Here is a 17966-nt window from a genome sequence, read left to right as displayed (position 1 = left end):
TAAACTACTGCCCCGGGGTGAGGGAGGGTGGATGCACCGGCTGTATCCCGCCTCTTCTGCCCTGGGGTCAGAGCCCAGTCCTTATTAAAGCTTGTGTGCCATCATGTCCCGGGGTCTCCAACTGTCTGCTCTTCTCCTTGACATCACGCGGTAGCTTCCATCTCCACCCCGGAACCAGAATTCTCCATAAACAACACAACTGTCTCTCCCGCTAACCGGACCCGATGCCTTGGGGTCATCCCTGATTTAAGCCTCACATTCAGTCCCTCGCCGGATCCTGCCGCTTCCACCTAAAAACCATCTGTCTGCCCGCTCCTCACCCGCCACAAAAACCCTGCTTTATCCCCTTGTTGTTTCCCTCCTGGGCTATTGTAACACTCTTTTGGTTGGCAGTCTTCCGCCTTCTCACTCAACCCCCACCATGCAGGAGGTGGGGACGCTTAATTGCCATGTGATACAATAGCAGTTACTGATTGGTCGTTGCTGTGGAATATAAAACTATGAAAGGTTCTTTTACTGGAGAGCGGCGTGTTTTGTCTAAGTGTCTCTTTCATGGTGAACACATCAGTCTCCCGTTCACATTCCCATACAGTGGCGTCTCTTTGATTAACCCTTTGCGCTGGCCTCGCCATGTAATCGGTGTCCATGTTGTCTTTCAGGTACAGGTAAGCGAGCCGCGGCCCTGGTCAGAGAAGAGACGTCACGATGAATGCACCTCAGCGGGTACGTTACCTCTCCAGCCCCCGGTGCAGCGTCTCGGGGTATTGGTTAAAGCTGAGCCGTGGAGGACATCCATTATTATGAAGGTCATTGGGGTTATTTGCAGGCCGCCATTGCTGTCAGTCATGTGTCCTCACACTGAGCTGATGCTTTATGGCGATGCTAATGAAGTCCGTTCCTCCATAGACTTTCATTAGTCAGAGAGTCCAACTGGGTGATTAAGACTGAGCCATTCTATCTTTCCCCACAGGCAGTATGATAAGGAGTCGCGGTGTTTAGTAGATCGGGGATCAAATAAAAGAGCGAGAATCATACAAATGGCTGATATGCAGCTGCCTGAAAACTTTATATTATGGGGCAAAAACTACAGCTGTTGAAATACTATAAATCGCTTAGCTGTCACAGAAGATGCAGCCCTGCTGCTGTAGCTGCCCTCCTTCCACATGGTCCGACTGTTCTTGCCACCGATGACTGCGTGAAGCAGATAATTAGTGGAAGGAGAGTGAAGTCGGTGGAGCGCTTTCTACGCATGAGGGGTCTAAACAAACTCCTGCGCGCCGCGTCTGCTAAGCCAGCCGTGATGTGCATATGGGGGTGGGGTGCGGGGGTGATGTGCATATGGGGGTGGGGTGGGGGGGTTCATATGCAATGTAAAGCGCCGGGGGGAGAATATGTTGGCTGTTCCGCGGGGGCGCCGGTTTCCGTTGGCTCATTATATGCTCCTCCAGGCCTCCGTCTCGTTCTCGGACGTGGCTGCCTCGTTCTCGCAGCAGGAATGGGATCTTCTGGAGCCGTGGCAGAAGGATCTGTACAAGAAAGTGATGCGGGAAATCCACAGCGTCCTGCAGGACCTGGGTATGTTTTTGCTGCTGTAGGGGACATTGCTACAACCACGATTGGCCGCTTAGACAGGTTTGCGCGCGCCGCGATTGGCCGCTTGGCCGGGTTTGCGCATGCCGCGATTGGCTGGCTGTATGCAGAGTTGCATGATGTCTCGCACAATTAAGTAGACTCGGGTTTCTCTTTTCCTCTCCAGGATACCACATCGAGAATTCGGAAATCCTTTTCCGGGTAGTGAGGAAGGACGAGCCGAGCCGCCAGTCCAGGAGCCCCAAGGAGGGTAAATTTCCAGCGTCTGCCCCGCCCCCCTTACTGAATATTATATATATATATATATATATATATATATATACACATATAATACACGGCCGATCGTTATATTATTGATCGTGTTACTCAGACCGCGTCCGCGTTGCCCCCTCGTAGCCGTGTATGAAAGGGCTCGCACCGCTGCATGGAGCGCCTCGGCTCTACGCCTAAACGCGGCTGTTTGTGTTTGCAGACTCGTGTTTTGCGCCTGATATCCTATTGAGGGTAAATTATCACGGCGAGTCCACGACCTCCGGCGAGCTCAGCAGCTCTGAAGCGGATGTGAAACGAGATTCGGGTGAGTGTTTGGTCCCCGCGCAGTGAGGTGCCCCGCGATGCTCCTGCCCCGCGATGCTCCTGCCCCGCGATGCTCCTGCCCCGCGATGCTCCTGCCCCGCGATGCTCGGCTGTAGAGATGGGATCAGAGCCGTCCGAGGGGTTAACGCTCTTACTTTGTGTTTTACAAGTTTGCGGATCCAACCTTTACCTGAATGTTAAGCAAGAAGAGGAGGCGTACAGCCCGGCGTATGACTCCCAGACGGAGGAGAGCAACGAGAGCGCGAGCCCAGGTAATCGGTGCTATATAACGTGTAACGGACAGACCGGGGGCTGCGCTCTAATAACACGTAACGGACAGACTGGGGGCTGCGCTCTAATAACGCATAACGGACAGACCCGGGGCTGCGCTCTACTAACGTGTAACAGACAGACCGGGGGCTGCGCTCTAATAACGCATAACGGACAGACCGGGGGCTGCGCTCTAATAACGCGTAACGGACAGACTGGGGGCTGCGCTCTAATAACGCGTAACGGACAGACTGGGGGCTGCGCTCTAATAACGCATAACGGACAGACCGGGGGCTGCGCTCTAATAACGCGTAACGGACAGACTGGGGGCTGCGCTCTAATAACGCATAACGGACAGACCGGGGGCTGCGCTCTACTAACGTGTAACAGACAGACCGGGGGCTGCGCTCTAATAACGTGTAACAGACAGTCCGGGGGCCGCGCTCTACTAACGTGTAACGGACAGACTGGGGGCTGCGCTCTAATAACGTGTAATGGACAGGCCGGGGGCTGCGCTCTAATAACGCGGAACAGACAGGCCGGGGGCTGCGCTCTACTAACGCGGAACAGACAGGCCGGGGGCTGCGCTCTACTAACGCGGAACAGACAGGCCGGGGGCTGCGCTCTACTAACGCGGAACAGACAGGCCGGGGGCTGCACACACGATGCTTAAGCACCTCTCGTGTTTTCGCAGAACGTTGCGTTGGGGAAGCGCCCTACACTGTAGTGGTGAAGAGCGAGATGGACTCTGCCGCAGAGGATCATGAAGACGCCATTAACGGCCCGGCTTCAGGTAAGAGGTTTTTAGAGCGGGTTTGTTCCGCGCCCGTCCATAACACACGAGTCTTCCTCGGGGCCGTAGCTCGTGGTGCGCTCTAATTCTCCGGTCTGCGTTCCCTCTATGGTTGCGGTTCATGCGCATTCACTGACGAGCCGGCCGCCCCGCTGCTGCGAGGGAATTATAAGCGGCCCTCGTGTTTATTTCATACAGAGGATAGCAAAGAACCTCAAGCTCGCAAAATCCGGCTTCATAAATATGCTGCTAATAGCCAAACTAATCTTAAGACGATAGATCTCGCCTTCCCGCACCGGGGGCCACGAAGCATCTGTGTTCATTCCAACATCCCCCTACATGAGAATCCCCCCCCCCCCAAAAAAGAAAATCTGTTAACATTTATTTTTTGTTAAATAACACCCCCCCCCCCCCTCCCAGTGAGTATAATTAGTCCTGAAGAAGCAAATCAAATTGATTATGGAAGAAGCTCGGACCCTTGGAGCCCTATCACCTCGGACCGGCCCCGGAGCTATCGCTGAGACAGCGCTGACGGGAAGCGAGTACACCGCGCGGGCGTATGAATGAGTTGAGCCTGTTTCTACTTCGTGCGCACGCGTGACAATTTACAGGGACTGCTCGGCAGTCATGTGCGTGAAAGTACATATGATGGCTGGTGGTTCCTGTTCAGATTTAAAGCTGTTACAGCCATTTTATTTATTTTTTTACAGCTCAAGAGGCCGTCCAGGTATGGAGTCCGGACAAAGTGAGACTGAGATCCCGGAGCCCGACCGGCGAAGAAACCCCGGATCCGGCTCATCGAGTCAGGACGCGAAGGCGGAAAGGCGTAGCTCGCCAAATAAAACCCATCGCTGCTCTTCATAACTCCAACCAAAACAAGCAAAGTGAACCCAAAGAGAGCGCAGGCCCCCGACTGCCTCGCTTGTTAATGGAGTGCGAGTCCAGCTTGACCGGCGTTAAGTTTCCTTACGCTCCGGCCCGCGGCGGCGAGGAGATCTTCCCGTTCTCGGCCTTTGCGAAGGGGTTCGGCTTCCAGCAAAGGGGGCAGACGTTTATTATCTGTAGCGTGTGCGGAAAAACGTTCTGCAACAATTCCAGCTTCCAGGTGCACATGAGGACGCACACCGGGGAGCGGCCCTACAAGTGCACGGACTGCGAGAAGAGCTTCATCCGCAGCTCCCACCTGAAGATCCACCTGCGGACCCACACGGGCGAGCGGCCCTACAAATGCCCCGAGTGCGAGAAGTGTTTCCGGGACAATTCCAGCTTTGCGCGGCACCAGCGGATCCACACGGGCGAGAAGCCGTACCAGTGCGCCACGTGCGGGAAATACTTCCGCAAGAAGTCCAATCTGAAGGACCATCAGAGGACGCACACGGGGGAGCGACCCTACAAATGCAAACACTGCGACAAGAGCTTCCACCAGAAGTCTAACTTACGGGTCCACGAAAGGAACCACCACACCGAAGACTGCTGAATTTACCCCGACCACTTCCTAGCATCTCGATAAGCAAGGTGTGCTCTGCGCAGGTGGTCTTTCACGCTGTGGGGTCATCCGCGGTGCTTCCTGCTGGGGATCTGCACCAAGGAGAGCCTTTGCTCTGTTAGATTCCTGAAGAAGACCTTTAGCTGTATATGTAGGTCTGGGCTCAGCTGTTTCGCGTATCGAAGCCTGCGCGTAGCTGGCTCTCTTTCCACGCAGCATCCAATAGTGGGGTAAAAGGGGCAAACATTTTGAGTTTCGCCGTATCACTTACGCATAGGTTCCATTATCTGAGCGCAGCCGGACAGGCTCATTTTAACGAAACTCTGCGAGGCGTCTGCCTTTCTGCCCCTATAGCAGCCGTTTCCAATGAACGCATTCATGCTCTTTTAACACAAATAGCTTTTTTTTGCCATTAAATTGATTTTCTCATGAAAAATAGGTTTCTGGGTAGTACGAAAAAACACGACGCGGTAACAATGAACAAAAATTGACATCAAAAGTAATAGACGAGGCGGCCAGAGATGGAGGTGTCCGTGTGAGGTCCGTCTTTACCAGCAGGGGGCTTCGTTAACTAAACATTAACTAGGGGGGGGGGTCATTTAATGAAGGTTATGCCGGCATGGGCTTTGTACGGCGCCTAAAGTCACACCGGAGACAGAATAATCCCCCTTAAGCCATCTCTCTGTTCTGGTGGTTAAATGGAGCCAGTTTCTTCCTATAAAACACTGTTTACGTGAGATGCCACTTGTGGTCCACTTTATGGCCCATCTGCCCCCCATTGAGCCCCATGGGATAGACGGGTAAGTGGCGCCCGCACGAGAATGGTGATAAAATACCGTTACGAGACCCTGGTCTGATCCTCAGCACGCAGTAAGAGGAGCGTCTCGGACAGCGTCTTACGCAGGATCAGAATTAACAGAACCCAGCAGGCCCCGCCCTCTCGCCACGCCCTTACGGAAAATTACTGCAGTTTTTCTGAAGTAATACTGCAGTACTGCACTTTTACTGCATTTGTACTTCACTGTACTGCACTTTTACTGCACATTTACCGCACTTTTTTTTTTTATACTGCAAACCTACAGTTGTACTTCAAAGTACTGTAGCTTTATTGCATTTGTACTTCCGTACAAAAATAACTGCAGTACAGTGAAGTACAAATGCAGTAAATGTGAAGTAAAAGTGCAGTATTGCAGTTTTTTCATGTCCAAAAAACATCAGTATTACTTCAGAAAAACTGCAGTATTTTTTTTTGTAAGGGTGGCTCCCCCTTCGGGCTGTCCATGTCATGTCTTTGGGGTCTGTAATGAGGAGAGCTGCCTTAAGAGTTGTTTCAGCTCCTTCAGTAAGCTCTCACAGAAAGACTTGGCTTGCCCTGTATAATGGATAGTTTAACCCCTTGACAACAATTAATGGTCGAGGCACGTCACGCAATAACAATCACATAGCGACGTGCCAGGAAAATAAAGTTGCCAAAGTTTCCAAGAGGCTCTTTCCAGACCCTCCTGAGAACTCTGGCTCCCCTTGCAGGTTGAATACAGGTACTGCTTTCAACCATGCAAGTCAATGGAGCCCAGCTCACTAATCCCCCCCCCCCCCAAAAAAAAGTTACATGTAAAAATAATTTTCCACTGATCTCACCATTGGGGGACCTTCCAGTTCCAAAAAATGTAAATATATATATAAATATTTTTATGAGCAAGTCCTAAAATTAGTGTTTATCTCAATTATAACAGTTCTTCCATACGAGCATTACACCATATAATTTTGAATTTGATAAATGCACACGTCCCAAATGTGACCCTTTTGCCCCCCAAAAACTTGACAAACCCATGCATGTGGGGTATCGCTGTACTCAGGAGATGTTGTGTGACAGCGACATATACCAGGAGCTGTAAATTCATACCTAAAGTACAACGTGTGTGGGGAAAACACAAATACAAAAAATACTACTGCAAAATTAAAGGCTGGTGGTAAAAAAAAGTGCATGGAAACGAAAAAAACAACACGTATTCCAGATGTGGTCCCGCTTTTTCCATTTCAAACTCCTCAAGTTTAGCAGGGTTTAGTAATCTGGTCAGTCTTATCAGGCCTGTACTCTGTTGTCCTGTCCCGAGCCCCCGCAGAGGGGTGTCCTGTCCTGAGCCCCCGCAGAGGGGTGTCCTGTCCTGAGCCCCGGGTAGAGGGGTGTCCTGTCCTGAGCCTCGGCAGAGGGGTGTCCTGTCCCGAGCCCCCGCAGAGGGGTGTCCTGTCCCGAGCCCCCGCAGAGGGGTGTCCTGTCCCGAGCCCCCGCAGAGGGGTGTCCTGTCCTGAGCCCCGGGTAGAGGGGTGTCCTGTCCTGAGCCTCGGCAGAGGGGTGTCCTGTCCCGAGCCCCCGCAGAGGGGTGTCCTGTCCCGAGCCCCCGCAGAGGGGTGTCCTGTCCTGAGCCCCCGCAGAGGGGTGTCCTGTCCTGAGCCCCGGGTAGAGGGGTGTCCTGTCCTGAGCCTCGGCAGAGGGGTGTCCTGTCCCGAGCCCCCGCAGAGGGGTGTCCTGTCCCGAGCCCCCGCAGAGGGGTGTCCTGTCCTGAGCCCCCGCAGAGGGGTGTCCTGTCCTGAGCCCCGGCAGAGGGGTGTCCTGTCCTGAGCCCCGGGTAGAGGGGTGTCCTGTCCTATTTACGTCGGATCTTGTGTGTATCCTGTCCCTGTAACCTGTATTCCTGTATTTACTCCTTTGGCTCTGTCCTGCCTTTTCTGTCCTTAGCTGCAAGATATCTCTATATCCTGTTATCTGTACTGGATACCTCCCGCTGCTATTTCAGCATCCTGGTATGTATTATTATTATTTTTTATTTATACGGCGCCAACAGTGTACGCAGCGCTTAATACAATACATATATTGAAGGGGTCTGACAAGACGAGAATTGACAGACTAAGACAAACCGATACATTAGGTGGAGAGAGCCCGGCTCGCAAGCTTACAATGTTGAGGTAGCCACGCGATCCTGATGGCCCAACACTCGGGGAAGTGTGGTTACCCTGTATCTGGCCCTGTGTCTCCGCTCCTGCATGGTGACTCCTGAAATTCCATTGGGCGCTGTGGGTCATTACAGTCGTCTGTATGGACCCCGCACGTGACACCTGCCCATTAACACACATATACACATACACTGCCCTTACAAACCCCCGCCTTTACACACACATATGCACATACACTGCCCTTACAAACCCCTGCCTTTACACACACATACCAGCTTACAAACACACAAATACCTACACTGCTCTTATACACACCTGCCCATACACCTCTTTCTCACTATCCGTGGGAGCACAAGGTCTACCATTCCAAAGCTCTGCTTTAGTGCTCCCTAATCACTATGCGCTGGGGATGACATCACATCCCTCCGCTCTGCATCATTTCTCAGCGTGTAATGATTAGGGAGCACAGAAGCTGAGGTCTGAAGTGACAGACCCCGCGCTTCCTAATGTTGGGACCGTAAGAGGGGAACCGTGATCTCCCCAACCAGTCCTGCAGGCTGCAGCTGCTGATCGGGCGGGAGAGTGCCTCTCTCGCCTCACCCTTCCTACGGCCCTGGTCTGTCAATAGAGGCATTCGTTCTCTGAAACTGCTCCTGCCTGGTAATAAAGGGGTTAATTCCATGAAACTGCTCATGCCTGGTAATAAAGGGGTTAATTCCGTGAAACTGCTCATGCCTGGTAATAAAGGGGTTAATTCTGTGAAACTGCTTATGTCTGGCAATAGAGACATTCGTTTTCTGAAACTGCTTATGTCTGGTAACAGAGGGGTTAATCCTCTGAAACTGTTCATTTCTGGTAATAAGGTTGTTAATTCCCTGAAACTGATCATGTTTGGTAACAGAGGGGTTAATCCTCCGAAACTGTTCATTTCTGGTAAGAGGGTTGTTAATTCTTTGAAACTGCTCATGTCTTGTAATCGAGGGGTTAATTCTCTGAAACTGCTCATGTAATTTGTAATAGGATTCCAGCGCCATATTTGCCCCCAAACAGCCTGTCAATGCCCTCAAGCAGCCTGCCTGATGGTGTGTGGGGGGCATCGGGGACAGACCACGGGTTCTGTAAGCGCCCCTGATCCCCACTGTATGTGAATTGAAAGGCCTCCTCTGTGTGAAGGGTTAATTGCAGCAGGGACTCGGCGCCAATCACCTGATGAGCGAGTGTCCTAATATTGTCTAGCTGGGTCAGGTTACCGTATTCCCGCTGGTAGGGCGGCACTTGCTACTTTTAGTCACTGTGCGACATACATGTCGCGGTATAAACGCGGGGTTACTATGTGGTTGTTGGTAACATGGCGCTCTCGCGTTGCTCCTCACAGCTGAATCGAAGCGCAGTAGCGTCTCTGCGCAAGCGCGATTTACCCTTTCCTTGCTGGCGTCTTTGTGTGGCGCTTGCGCTTGCGCTTTGCTTCACGCACGGACATTATTTCCGGTTCCGGTGGCTTCAGAAAAGGCTTCTACGGTGGCTTTCATTGACAGCCGGGTGAGTTAATTTGTTAAAAGCTGGGGGCGTGTCGGCTGACAGGGAACTGCTGCAAGAATCTGACTCCCGGCGACACGTGCTGGGCCAAGGAGCTAACAGTCTCATTAGAAATAAGCCTGCTGGTCTCGCATCACAGGAGAACCTGCTGAGCCCAGGAGCTCACAGTCTAATTGCACATATACCACCTGAGCCCAGGAGCTTGCAATCTAATTACACATATACCAGCTGAGCCCAGGAGCTTGCAATCTCATTATACATATACCACCTGAGCCCAGGAGCTTGCAATCTAATTACACATATACCAGCTGAGCCCAGGAGCTTGCAATCTAATTATACATATACCTGCTGAGCCCAGGAGCATACTATATAATTGCCCATATACCAGCTGAGCCCAGGAGCTTGCAATCGAATTACACATATACCAGTTGAGCCCAGGAGCTTGCAATCTAATTATACATATACCTGCTGAACTCAGGAGCATACTATCTAATTGCCTGTATACCTGCTTAGCCCAGGAGCTTGCAATCTAATTAGCAATTAACCAGATGACATCATCAGAGCCTTCTGGGCCCAAGAGCTGACAAATTAAATCAGATGCTGAATTTGTGAAAACAGACTAAAGGAAGTGCATCCTCAGAGCTGACAATCTAATCCGCCATTAATTATTTACAAGCTGCCCCCCCCATCAGTGAGCTCCTTGTTAGAACCCGTTAGTTACCCGTGGCCCCGGGGGTCCCGTGTTTTGGGGTGACCCCCCCCCCCGTTACTCGCTGAGTGCATTCAGCCCAATGCAGTAAGAGGAGGACTTTTTATCTCATGCGTGGAGTTAACTCTTTATGCACCGTATGAACCATTTGTGGGTCTCCCCTGCCTCCCTCCCCAATTATTTCTCACCGCCGGTTTGTTTGTCGGCAGAATCGAGAAGCCGCCGTCCGATTTCACCTCCCAGATGGAAAACCGCAAAACCGGAACGGAGAGAAGAAAATGCGGCTCGATGTCTGCGATGGTGAGACCGGGCTGGACCGCCGGTGGGAAGTCTGCCCCCTAGTTACCCCTTCCGCCGGTACAACCACCAGCGAAGTCTGCCCCCTAGTTACCCCGTCCGCCGGTACAACCACCAGCGAAGTCTGCCCCCTAGTTACCCCTTCCGCCGGTACAACCACCAGCGAAGTCTGCCCCCTAGTTACCCCTTCCGCCGGTACAACCACCAGCGAAGTCTGCCCCCTAGTTACCCTGTCCGCCGGTACAACCACCAGCGAAGTCTGCCCCCTAGTTACCCCGTCCGCCGGTACAACCACCAGCGAAGTCTGCCCCCTAGTTACCCCGTCCGCCGGTACAACCACCAGCGAGGGCCACACTCTACAGCTTCATTGGATGGGGTGCAGGAATTTTAGAGGGGCCAGTAAAATAAACCTGAAGGGTTAACAGCGGGGTAGCACAGACATGTTAGACATCATCCCCCTCCCCCAGGCCTAGTAGGGTGTAGAGGCAGACTGCTTGCTTGGAATACACGCATGTAACACGTGTCCTCCCCCCCCTTTGTCAGGTGACTGTGACGTTCCACGACGTGGCGGCGTGTTTTGATGAAGACGACTGGGGCATCATGGAGGAGTGGCAGCGGGAGCTGTACAGAAACGCCATGAAAGAAATCCACACGGTCCTCCGAGATCTGGGTAAGAATCCTCCGCCCCGCCGCCTGGGTGTAGCGGATGTTGGGACTCCGTCAGGGCCGGATTAACGTTGGAGCTGCAGCTCCAGGCTAGAGCCCTGCGCGAGACTGGTTTTTTAATCCCGCTCCCATGATTTTGTGGCCAATCCCGCCCGCTCCCGCCACGTGTGTGGCCAATCCCGCCTGCCTCCTTACCTGAACTGCAGATTTCCGGCACAGTCCCGCAAGGAAAGTGATGTAAAATCATGTGACTCCGCTGTGTTCCTGGGCGTGATGTTCGAGGGGGCGGGGTTCAGTGTGGCAGAACCTGTACTGGTGTTTGGGTGTTGGTGTAGCAGACACAGGGTTAACGTTGTAATTGACTATTGCAGCTGGAAATGGCTGAATTTTAATGGAATCTCTTCATAGGCGTACAGAGGCCCTTTATCACTCCCATCACTCCTGTGTTCCAATGGCCCTTTATCACTCCCATCACTCCTGTGTTCCAATGGCCCTTTATCACTCCCATCACTCCTGTGTTCCAATGGCCCTTTATCACTCCCATCACTCCTGGGTTCCAATGGCCCTTTATCACTCCCATCACTCCTGTGTCCCAATGGCCCTTTATCACACCCATCACTCCTGGGTTCCAATGGCCCTTTATCACTCCCATCACTCCTGGGTTCCAATGGCCCTTTATCACACCCATCACTCCTGTGTCCCAATGGCCCTTTATCACACCCATCACTCCTGTGTCCCAATGGCCCTTTATCACTCCTGTTCCAATGGCCCTTTATCACTCCCATCACTCCTGTGCTCCAATGGCCCTTTATCACTCCCATCACTCCTGTGTTCCAATATCACTCCCATCACTCCTGGGTTCCAATGGCCCTTTATCACTCCCATCACTCCTGTGCTCCAATGGCCCTTTATCACTCCCATCACTCCTGTGTTCCAATGGCCCTTTATCACACCCATCACTCCTGGGTTCCAATGGCCCTTTATCACTCCTGTGTTCCAATGGCCCTTTATCACTCCCATCACTCCTGTGCTCCAATGGCCCTTTATCACTCCCATCACTCCTGTGCTCCAATGGCCCTTTATCACTCCCATCACTCCTGTGTTCCAATATCACTCCCATCACTCCTGGGTTCCAATGGCCCTTTATCACTCCCATCACTCCTGGGTTCCAATGGCCCTTTATCACTCCCATCACTCCTGTGTCCCAATGGCCCTTTATCACTCCTGTTCCAATGGCCCTTTATCACTCCCATCACTCCTGTGTTCCAATGGCCCTTTATCACTCCCATCACTCCTGTGCTCCAATGGCCCTTTATCACTCCCATCACTCCTGTGTTCCAATATCACTCCCATCACTCCTGGGTTCCAATGGCCCTTTATCACTCCCATCACTCCTGGGTTCCAATGGCCCTTTATCACTCCCATTACTCCTGTGTTCCAATGGCCCTTTATCACTCCCATCACTCCTGCGTTCCAATGGCCCTTTATCACTCCCATCACTCCTGTGTTCCAATGGCACGTTGTGTTCGCTGATCCAGGTTTAAGGTTAAAAGGCTAATTGATGGTTAGAAACCCTTTTGTAATTACGTTACAGCCAGAAATCTCGTTGTTTCCCATGAAAACAGCCGAGTGACCCCAAACTTTTGAACAGCTGTGTATTTGTGACGGTATCTTGCAGGCTACAGGATCCTGAATCCAGACCTGCTGGTGAAGTTGGAGAATTCACAAGACAAAAGATGGCGGGAGAGCCGTTCCACAAGTGAGTGAGTCTGAGAGGGACAAAACGTAACGAGGGGACACGGTGTCCGGTGCCACCGAGTGTGCGGCTCTAGCGGAGAGCGGGGCTACCATCCGGCTGCGTGCCGCGGCTCGTGTTGTGCTGCGTGTGTTGGAGCCGATCACGTTGCCGGCGGGTGTTTTATGCCGATGTTCTCTGCCAGGCAGTGCCGTGCTGGTGCCTGATATTTTGCTGCGGATTGAACAGGAGAAGCGGACCGTTCATAAAAACTCCACCGACAGAGCGAGAGCGCAGCCCCCGACCGACTCTCCCAGAGGTAAGTGTCCACTCACCGCGCGATTTCTTTAGTTCCTCCCCGTGTGTTACTTTACGCAGCAGTCGTAGCGGGAAATAGCTCGCGTTTTATTGTCTTGGTAGAGCAGAAGACCGTAGCCCGATCCCCAGATAATGCAGGCTTGTCCCGGCTTAATGAAGAATCCGGATCCGGGAGTAAACGCGTTAACGTGTCGATTGTTTGTGTAAGGTTTTCAGGTGAGATTTGTGCCGTGATAAATCCACTTAATCTCCATGATCTCATGGCAGGAAGTCGCACGCGCAAACCGGAACATCCCATGAAAGTCAAGCTCGGGGAGGCACCGTATTACTCGGAGCCGGAGTGTGAGGACAGAGGTAACGATACGCATTGTAGTCATACTCGCACGCAAGGCCATCTATTATATGTCAGTGCAATGCCTTCACGAGTGTCGTTTGTTTACCAGCCACGTCTCCCACTCAGCCCCGGCCGGTGGCGGTCAAACGGGAGGAAGAGGAGCAGGAGTCTCTGTCCGGTCTGAAGGAGATCGAGGATGAGGAGACAAGGTCTGTGAGCTGCAAGACGGAGTCTGAAGACAACGTCGATCAAATGGATGACCCCACCAGTGAGTGGACGCTCAGCTGATATGACATCTTACTGCCGTGTCCCCGTCGCTCTAAAATTGTTTATTTAAGGGGCAGTAATGCCCAGGGATCAGTGAGCCATCAGCATAGCAGCAGCCGCCGGACATGCAGACTCCTGCCATCCAGTGCCGTTTATTGCTTTATCAAAAACACATTATCCGTTCCCTAATGGGACCAAATCACCTCTCTAACTGCTTGGTGTTAATTAGCTCGTTAAAAGTCCATCATTATAATGAGTAGAAGTCCTCTCCTTCCGGCTGCCGGTACTTGGTTAATGGATCTTTTAGGAATTGATCCTCCGGGTATTTACTCCCAGCAGGGTCAGTCTGTAGGTCACATTCTGACAATCCTTTGCTTTTTAGTGAACATAGCCCAGTGTGGTAACCTTTACTCTGTTTGTTTGCCCAGAGGTTGAGCCTGGAAGCGACGCCAGCACGGACCCCCCTTCGGCCACAGAGAGTGGCAGGCTGGGCACTCAGGTGCCGCTGATCGGACCCGACGGAGACAACGTGTTCCTCTTTACCGAAACCGGAATCGCGCTGAACCGGGCTCTGCCGCAGGAGTACACTTTGGAAAACGCTCTGGAGTTTGAGAAATATCTGAGCAGCTTGACGCACCCTCCCTCTCTCATGATTCGGGACCAGCAGAGAGTCCCGCGAAGTGAGTTTGACCGAGGTTTCTACGAAAACTACAGCGTCCACAGCAAGAAACGCCTGATGCTGATGGAAGAGAAGCGATATCGGTGCTCCGAGTGCGGAAACGGATTCACCAGAAACTCTCACCTCAAGGCTCACCGCCGGATTCACACGGGGGAACGTCCATTCAAATGCACCAAGTGTGACAAGTCCTTCAGTGAGAACTCCCACCTCACTGTCCACCTCCGGGTCCACTCGGGGGAGAAGCGGTACAAGTGCGACATGTGCGAGAAGTGCTTCAGCGAGAATTCAAACCTTATTGTCCACCAGAGGATCCACACGGGGGAGAAGCCATACAAATGCCCGGAGTGCGAGATCTGTTTCAGCCAGCACTCCAGCTTGGTGCGCCATCGCAGGAAACATTCCGGCGCCCGCCCGTACAAGTGTTCGGAGTGCGACAAGACGTTCAGCCAGAAGGGGCACCTAAGCAACCACGTACGGACGCATACTGGCGAGAGGCCGTATAAGTGCGCCAAGTGCGGCAAGTGTTTCAGTGAACATTCCCACCTCACAGGACACCAGAAGATACACACTGGGGAGAAGCCCTACACGTGCGACGTGTGCCAAAAGGGGTTCAGCAAGATCTCCAACCTGAAGGCTCATCAGCAGATCCATACCGGCTTCCGGCCTTATATCTGCACCCAGTGCGGGAAGAGCTTCACCCAACACTCTACCTTGGTCCGACACCAACGGGTCCACGTGGGCAAGATGGAGTCATTCTGGAGAAAAATGTACGAGGACTCTGTGGGGACCACCAAGGACATGTCGTGGAAGGACGACCTAGTAATCCGGAACATAGATTGCCAGGATACAAAGGAAGCCACAGAACAGGATGGGGTTTCCTGACCATCCTCCAGCCGGGAATATTAATTGAACTCTTCCCGAAAACTCGACTTTGCATTCCTGTGTACGTAACGTCAGAGATTCAGCACATCCGGGGGGGATACATAAATATCTCATCCAATGTATTAGTGTTCCTCTCGGTTCTGACAATTTAATGTAATTTATTTGGAGTTTCCTGCATGTTATTTATTAATTCCTATCAAATATTCCTGCGGAGGCAGCTTTTAGCTGTCGGATCAGCTGTGGCCGTGGGGCGTCCTGCCCCGTGGATCTTAGGGGTATAAAAGGCAGAGGATTAGGCTCGGTCTCCGTCTTGATCTTTCGCTAGTTCAGAGTGTCTTTGGGTTCCACGGAGAGGGCGAGAAAGCTGTGACCGCAGGGGGGTGGTCAGAATGATTCAGGCGTTCGTAGGACACTCATCCCCAAGGACTAGATTGTGATAAAGAAAAAAAATATATGCCCCTGGATAGATGGCGACCATCTCTAGGGTTAGTATGGTTTCTTCAGCTTGGGAATGCACAGGTGGCGAGTCAGGAGCCCCATGTAACATGGGGGGGCTTGTGAAGCAATTTCTATTAACTGACCACTGACTGTAAAACATTAAACACCAAAAACATCTACGCAAATCTGTTTTTTTATTGAACAGTAATGGCTGTGTGTTGGGTTATATTGAGGGGTTAATGGCTGTGTGTTGGGGTATATTTGAGGGGTTAATGGCTGTGTGTTGGGTTATATTGAGGGGTTAATGGCTGTGTGTTGGGTTATATTGAGGGGTTAATGGCTGTGTGTTGGGTTATATTGAGGGGTTAATGGCTGTGTGTTGGGTTATGTTTGAGGGGTTAATGGCTGTGTGTTGGGTTATATTGAGGGGTTAATGGCTGTGTGTTGGGTTATATTTGAGGGGTTAATGGCTGTGTGTTGGGGTATATTGAGGGGTTAATGGCTGTGTGTTGGGTTATATTTGAGGGGTTAATGGCTGTGTGTTGGGTTATATTTGAGGGGTTAATGGCTGTGTGTTGGGTTATATTGAGGGGTTAATGGCTGTGTGTTGGGTTATATTTGAGGGGTTAATGGCTGTGTGTTGGGGTATATTGAGGGGTTAATGGCTGTGTGTTGGGGTATATTGAGGGGATAATGGCTGTGTGTTGGGTTATATTTGAGGGGTTAATGGTTGTGTGTTGGGGTATATTTGAGGGGTTAATGGCTGTGTGTTGGGGTATATTGAGGGGTTAATGGCTGTGTGTTGGGTTATATTTGAGGGGTTAATGGCTGTGTGTTGGGGTATATTTGAGGGGTTAACGGCCGTGTGAGATCATTTCTTCAGCGTTATCACATGAGAGATATAATAAATATTTACAACAATGTGAGGGGTGGACTGACTGTGTGTAACTGTATATATGTGTATATATGTATGTATGTATATATATGTATATATATATATATAATGTGTATGTGTGGGGGGGTAGCCGAGGAGAGACATAAAAGAAATGTTTTTTACATGTTTTCCAAAAAAAGAGACGCAGTGTAATGACGCAGGTGTCGAGCTTGCGTGTGAAGGCTGTAGCACTTGTTTTCTTTTCTTTTTACTTCTCTGACATCGTCATCGTTGCAGCCGCTGTACTTTTAGCCATCATTTCAGAGACCGCTTGTTACCGATCTTCCTACCGGACAGGGTGCTGGCGCTAGGAACGATCGGATACAAAGCCAACGCTAGCGGCTATTTTAGCCCAATGGCTGCAAAATGAAAAGCGACAAAAAACATTTAACAAACGTAGAGAAGTTTAATTGCAGCTTCTGGTCCTTTGAGATCCAAAATGCCCTCGTCACCCTCTTATGTTCTACCCCATGACACCTTTCAAAATGAGTATTATAATCACAAGAAAGAGGTGGAAACAAGACCTGAGCACTTTAATCAGATGGCGGCATGCGCGATCGGAGTGGACAGGGGAACATCTCGTTGGCTGGGCTGGTGGGAACGCGCTATACAAGGAGCAAAGAATTAACTAAAGCCCGTTGTGTCTTACGTCGGCACTCAAAGGATTCCTTCATATAGCAAACTTCTTATTTAGGAGGAATTAAATAAACGTTAAACTATTATTATTATTCAATTAAATTTTACAATCCCACCCGAAATCACACACAATCACAGGGAAAATGACCTAAATATCGAACGGCCAAATTATGACCATGCGGACCTTCCATGACACTGTATATTTATATATTTATAACAAAACAAGCTAAATTTGTTGTCGGTTTCTATGCTTCACCCTCCGATGCTGGCGCCATATTGATTTTATCCCATAAACACCAAAATTGGACATTTCCAGCCTGAAGGGATTTATCATGAATTCTTCGTTCTTGGGTGTTCCCCATGTTCTTAGCGCACGAAGGTATAATGGGTTACAGACCAACCACAAGGCTGGTAAATAGAAACCGATATAAAGTCTGGGTTGGGCCGTCAACCCACTGGTTTTCTCAGCGCTGGAGATGTCTCGCGGTAGCTCTGGAGTCTGTCTGCCGTGTGGGTTTTTTGGTGGGTCTTCAAATGATGGGACTGCACAAAGCTCTTGGAGCACTGCGGACATTTGTAAGGCCGTTCCCCTGTGTGGATCCTCTGGTGGACTTTGAGGATGGAGTTCTTGATGAACTTTTTGCCGCAGACCGTGCAGTGATAGGGTTTCTCGCCGGTGTGGACCCTCTGGTGAACCATCAATTCGTAAGGCTGTCTGAAGGTCTTCGCGCAGTGGCGGCAGTGATACGGCCTCCCACCCGTGTGCCCGATCCGATGTCGGAGAAAGCGGGACGGGTCGGAAAATGTTTTGGCGCATTCGTTGCACTGATAGGGTCTCTCGCTTCTGTGCTGGGGCGGAGGAGGCGAC

General features: G+C 51.3%; 1 protein-coding gene across 1 annotated transcript; it reads left to right on the top strand.

Annotated features, from left to right (window-relative positions):
• Positions 1–705: 705 nt before the first annotated feature.
• LOC149282676 (uncharacterized) lies at positions 706–15090 on the top strand. The gene is made up of 9 exons (XM_089497944.1): positions 706–723; positions 1449–1575; positions 1757–1840; positions 2063–2167; positions 2337–2438; positions 2939–3229; positions 3940–4688; positions 10176–10212; positions 14225–15090. Exons 1-9 carry the CDS (start codon positions 706–708, stop codon positions 15088–15090), a joined length of 2379 nt encoding a protein of 792 aa, XP_089354070.1.
• The last annotated feature ends 2876 nt before the right edge of the window (positions 15091–17966 follow it).

The sequence above is a fragment of the Sceloporus occidentalis genome, unplaced genomic scaffold (genome assembly GCF_023333645.1).
Source record: "Sceloporus occidentalis isolate IW3139 unplaced genomic scaffold, rSceOcc1.0.p SCAF_111, whole genome shotgun sequence".
NCBI classification, from domain to species: domain Eukaryota; kingdom Metazoa; phylum Chordata; class Lepidosauria; order Squamata; family Phrynosomatidae; genus Sceloporus; species Sceloporus occidentalis.
This window is presented reverse-complemented; position numbering and strand designations above follow the sequence as displayed.

Bases quoted from the DNA above. Each gene is read 5' to 3' on its own strand.
- LOC149282676 (XM_089497944.1), top strand. The intron at 1,576-1,756 runs GTATGTTTTTGC...TTTCCTCTCCAG, and splicing joins CAGCGTCCTGCAGGACCTGG to GATACCACATCGAGAATTCG. The intron at 2,439-2,938 runs GTAATCGGTGCT...TGTAATGGACAG, and splicing joins CAACGAGAGCGCGAGCCCAG to GCCGGGGGCTGCGCTCTAAT.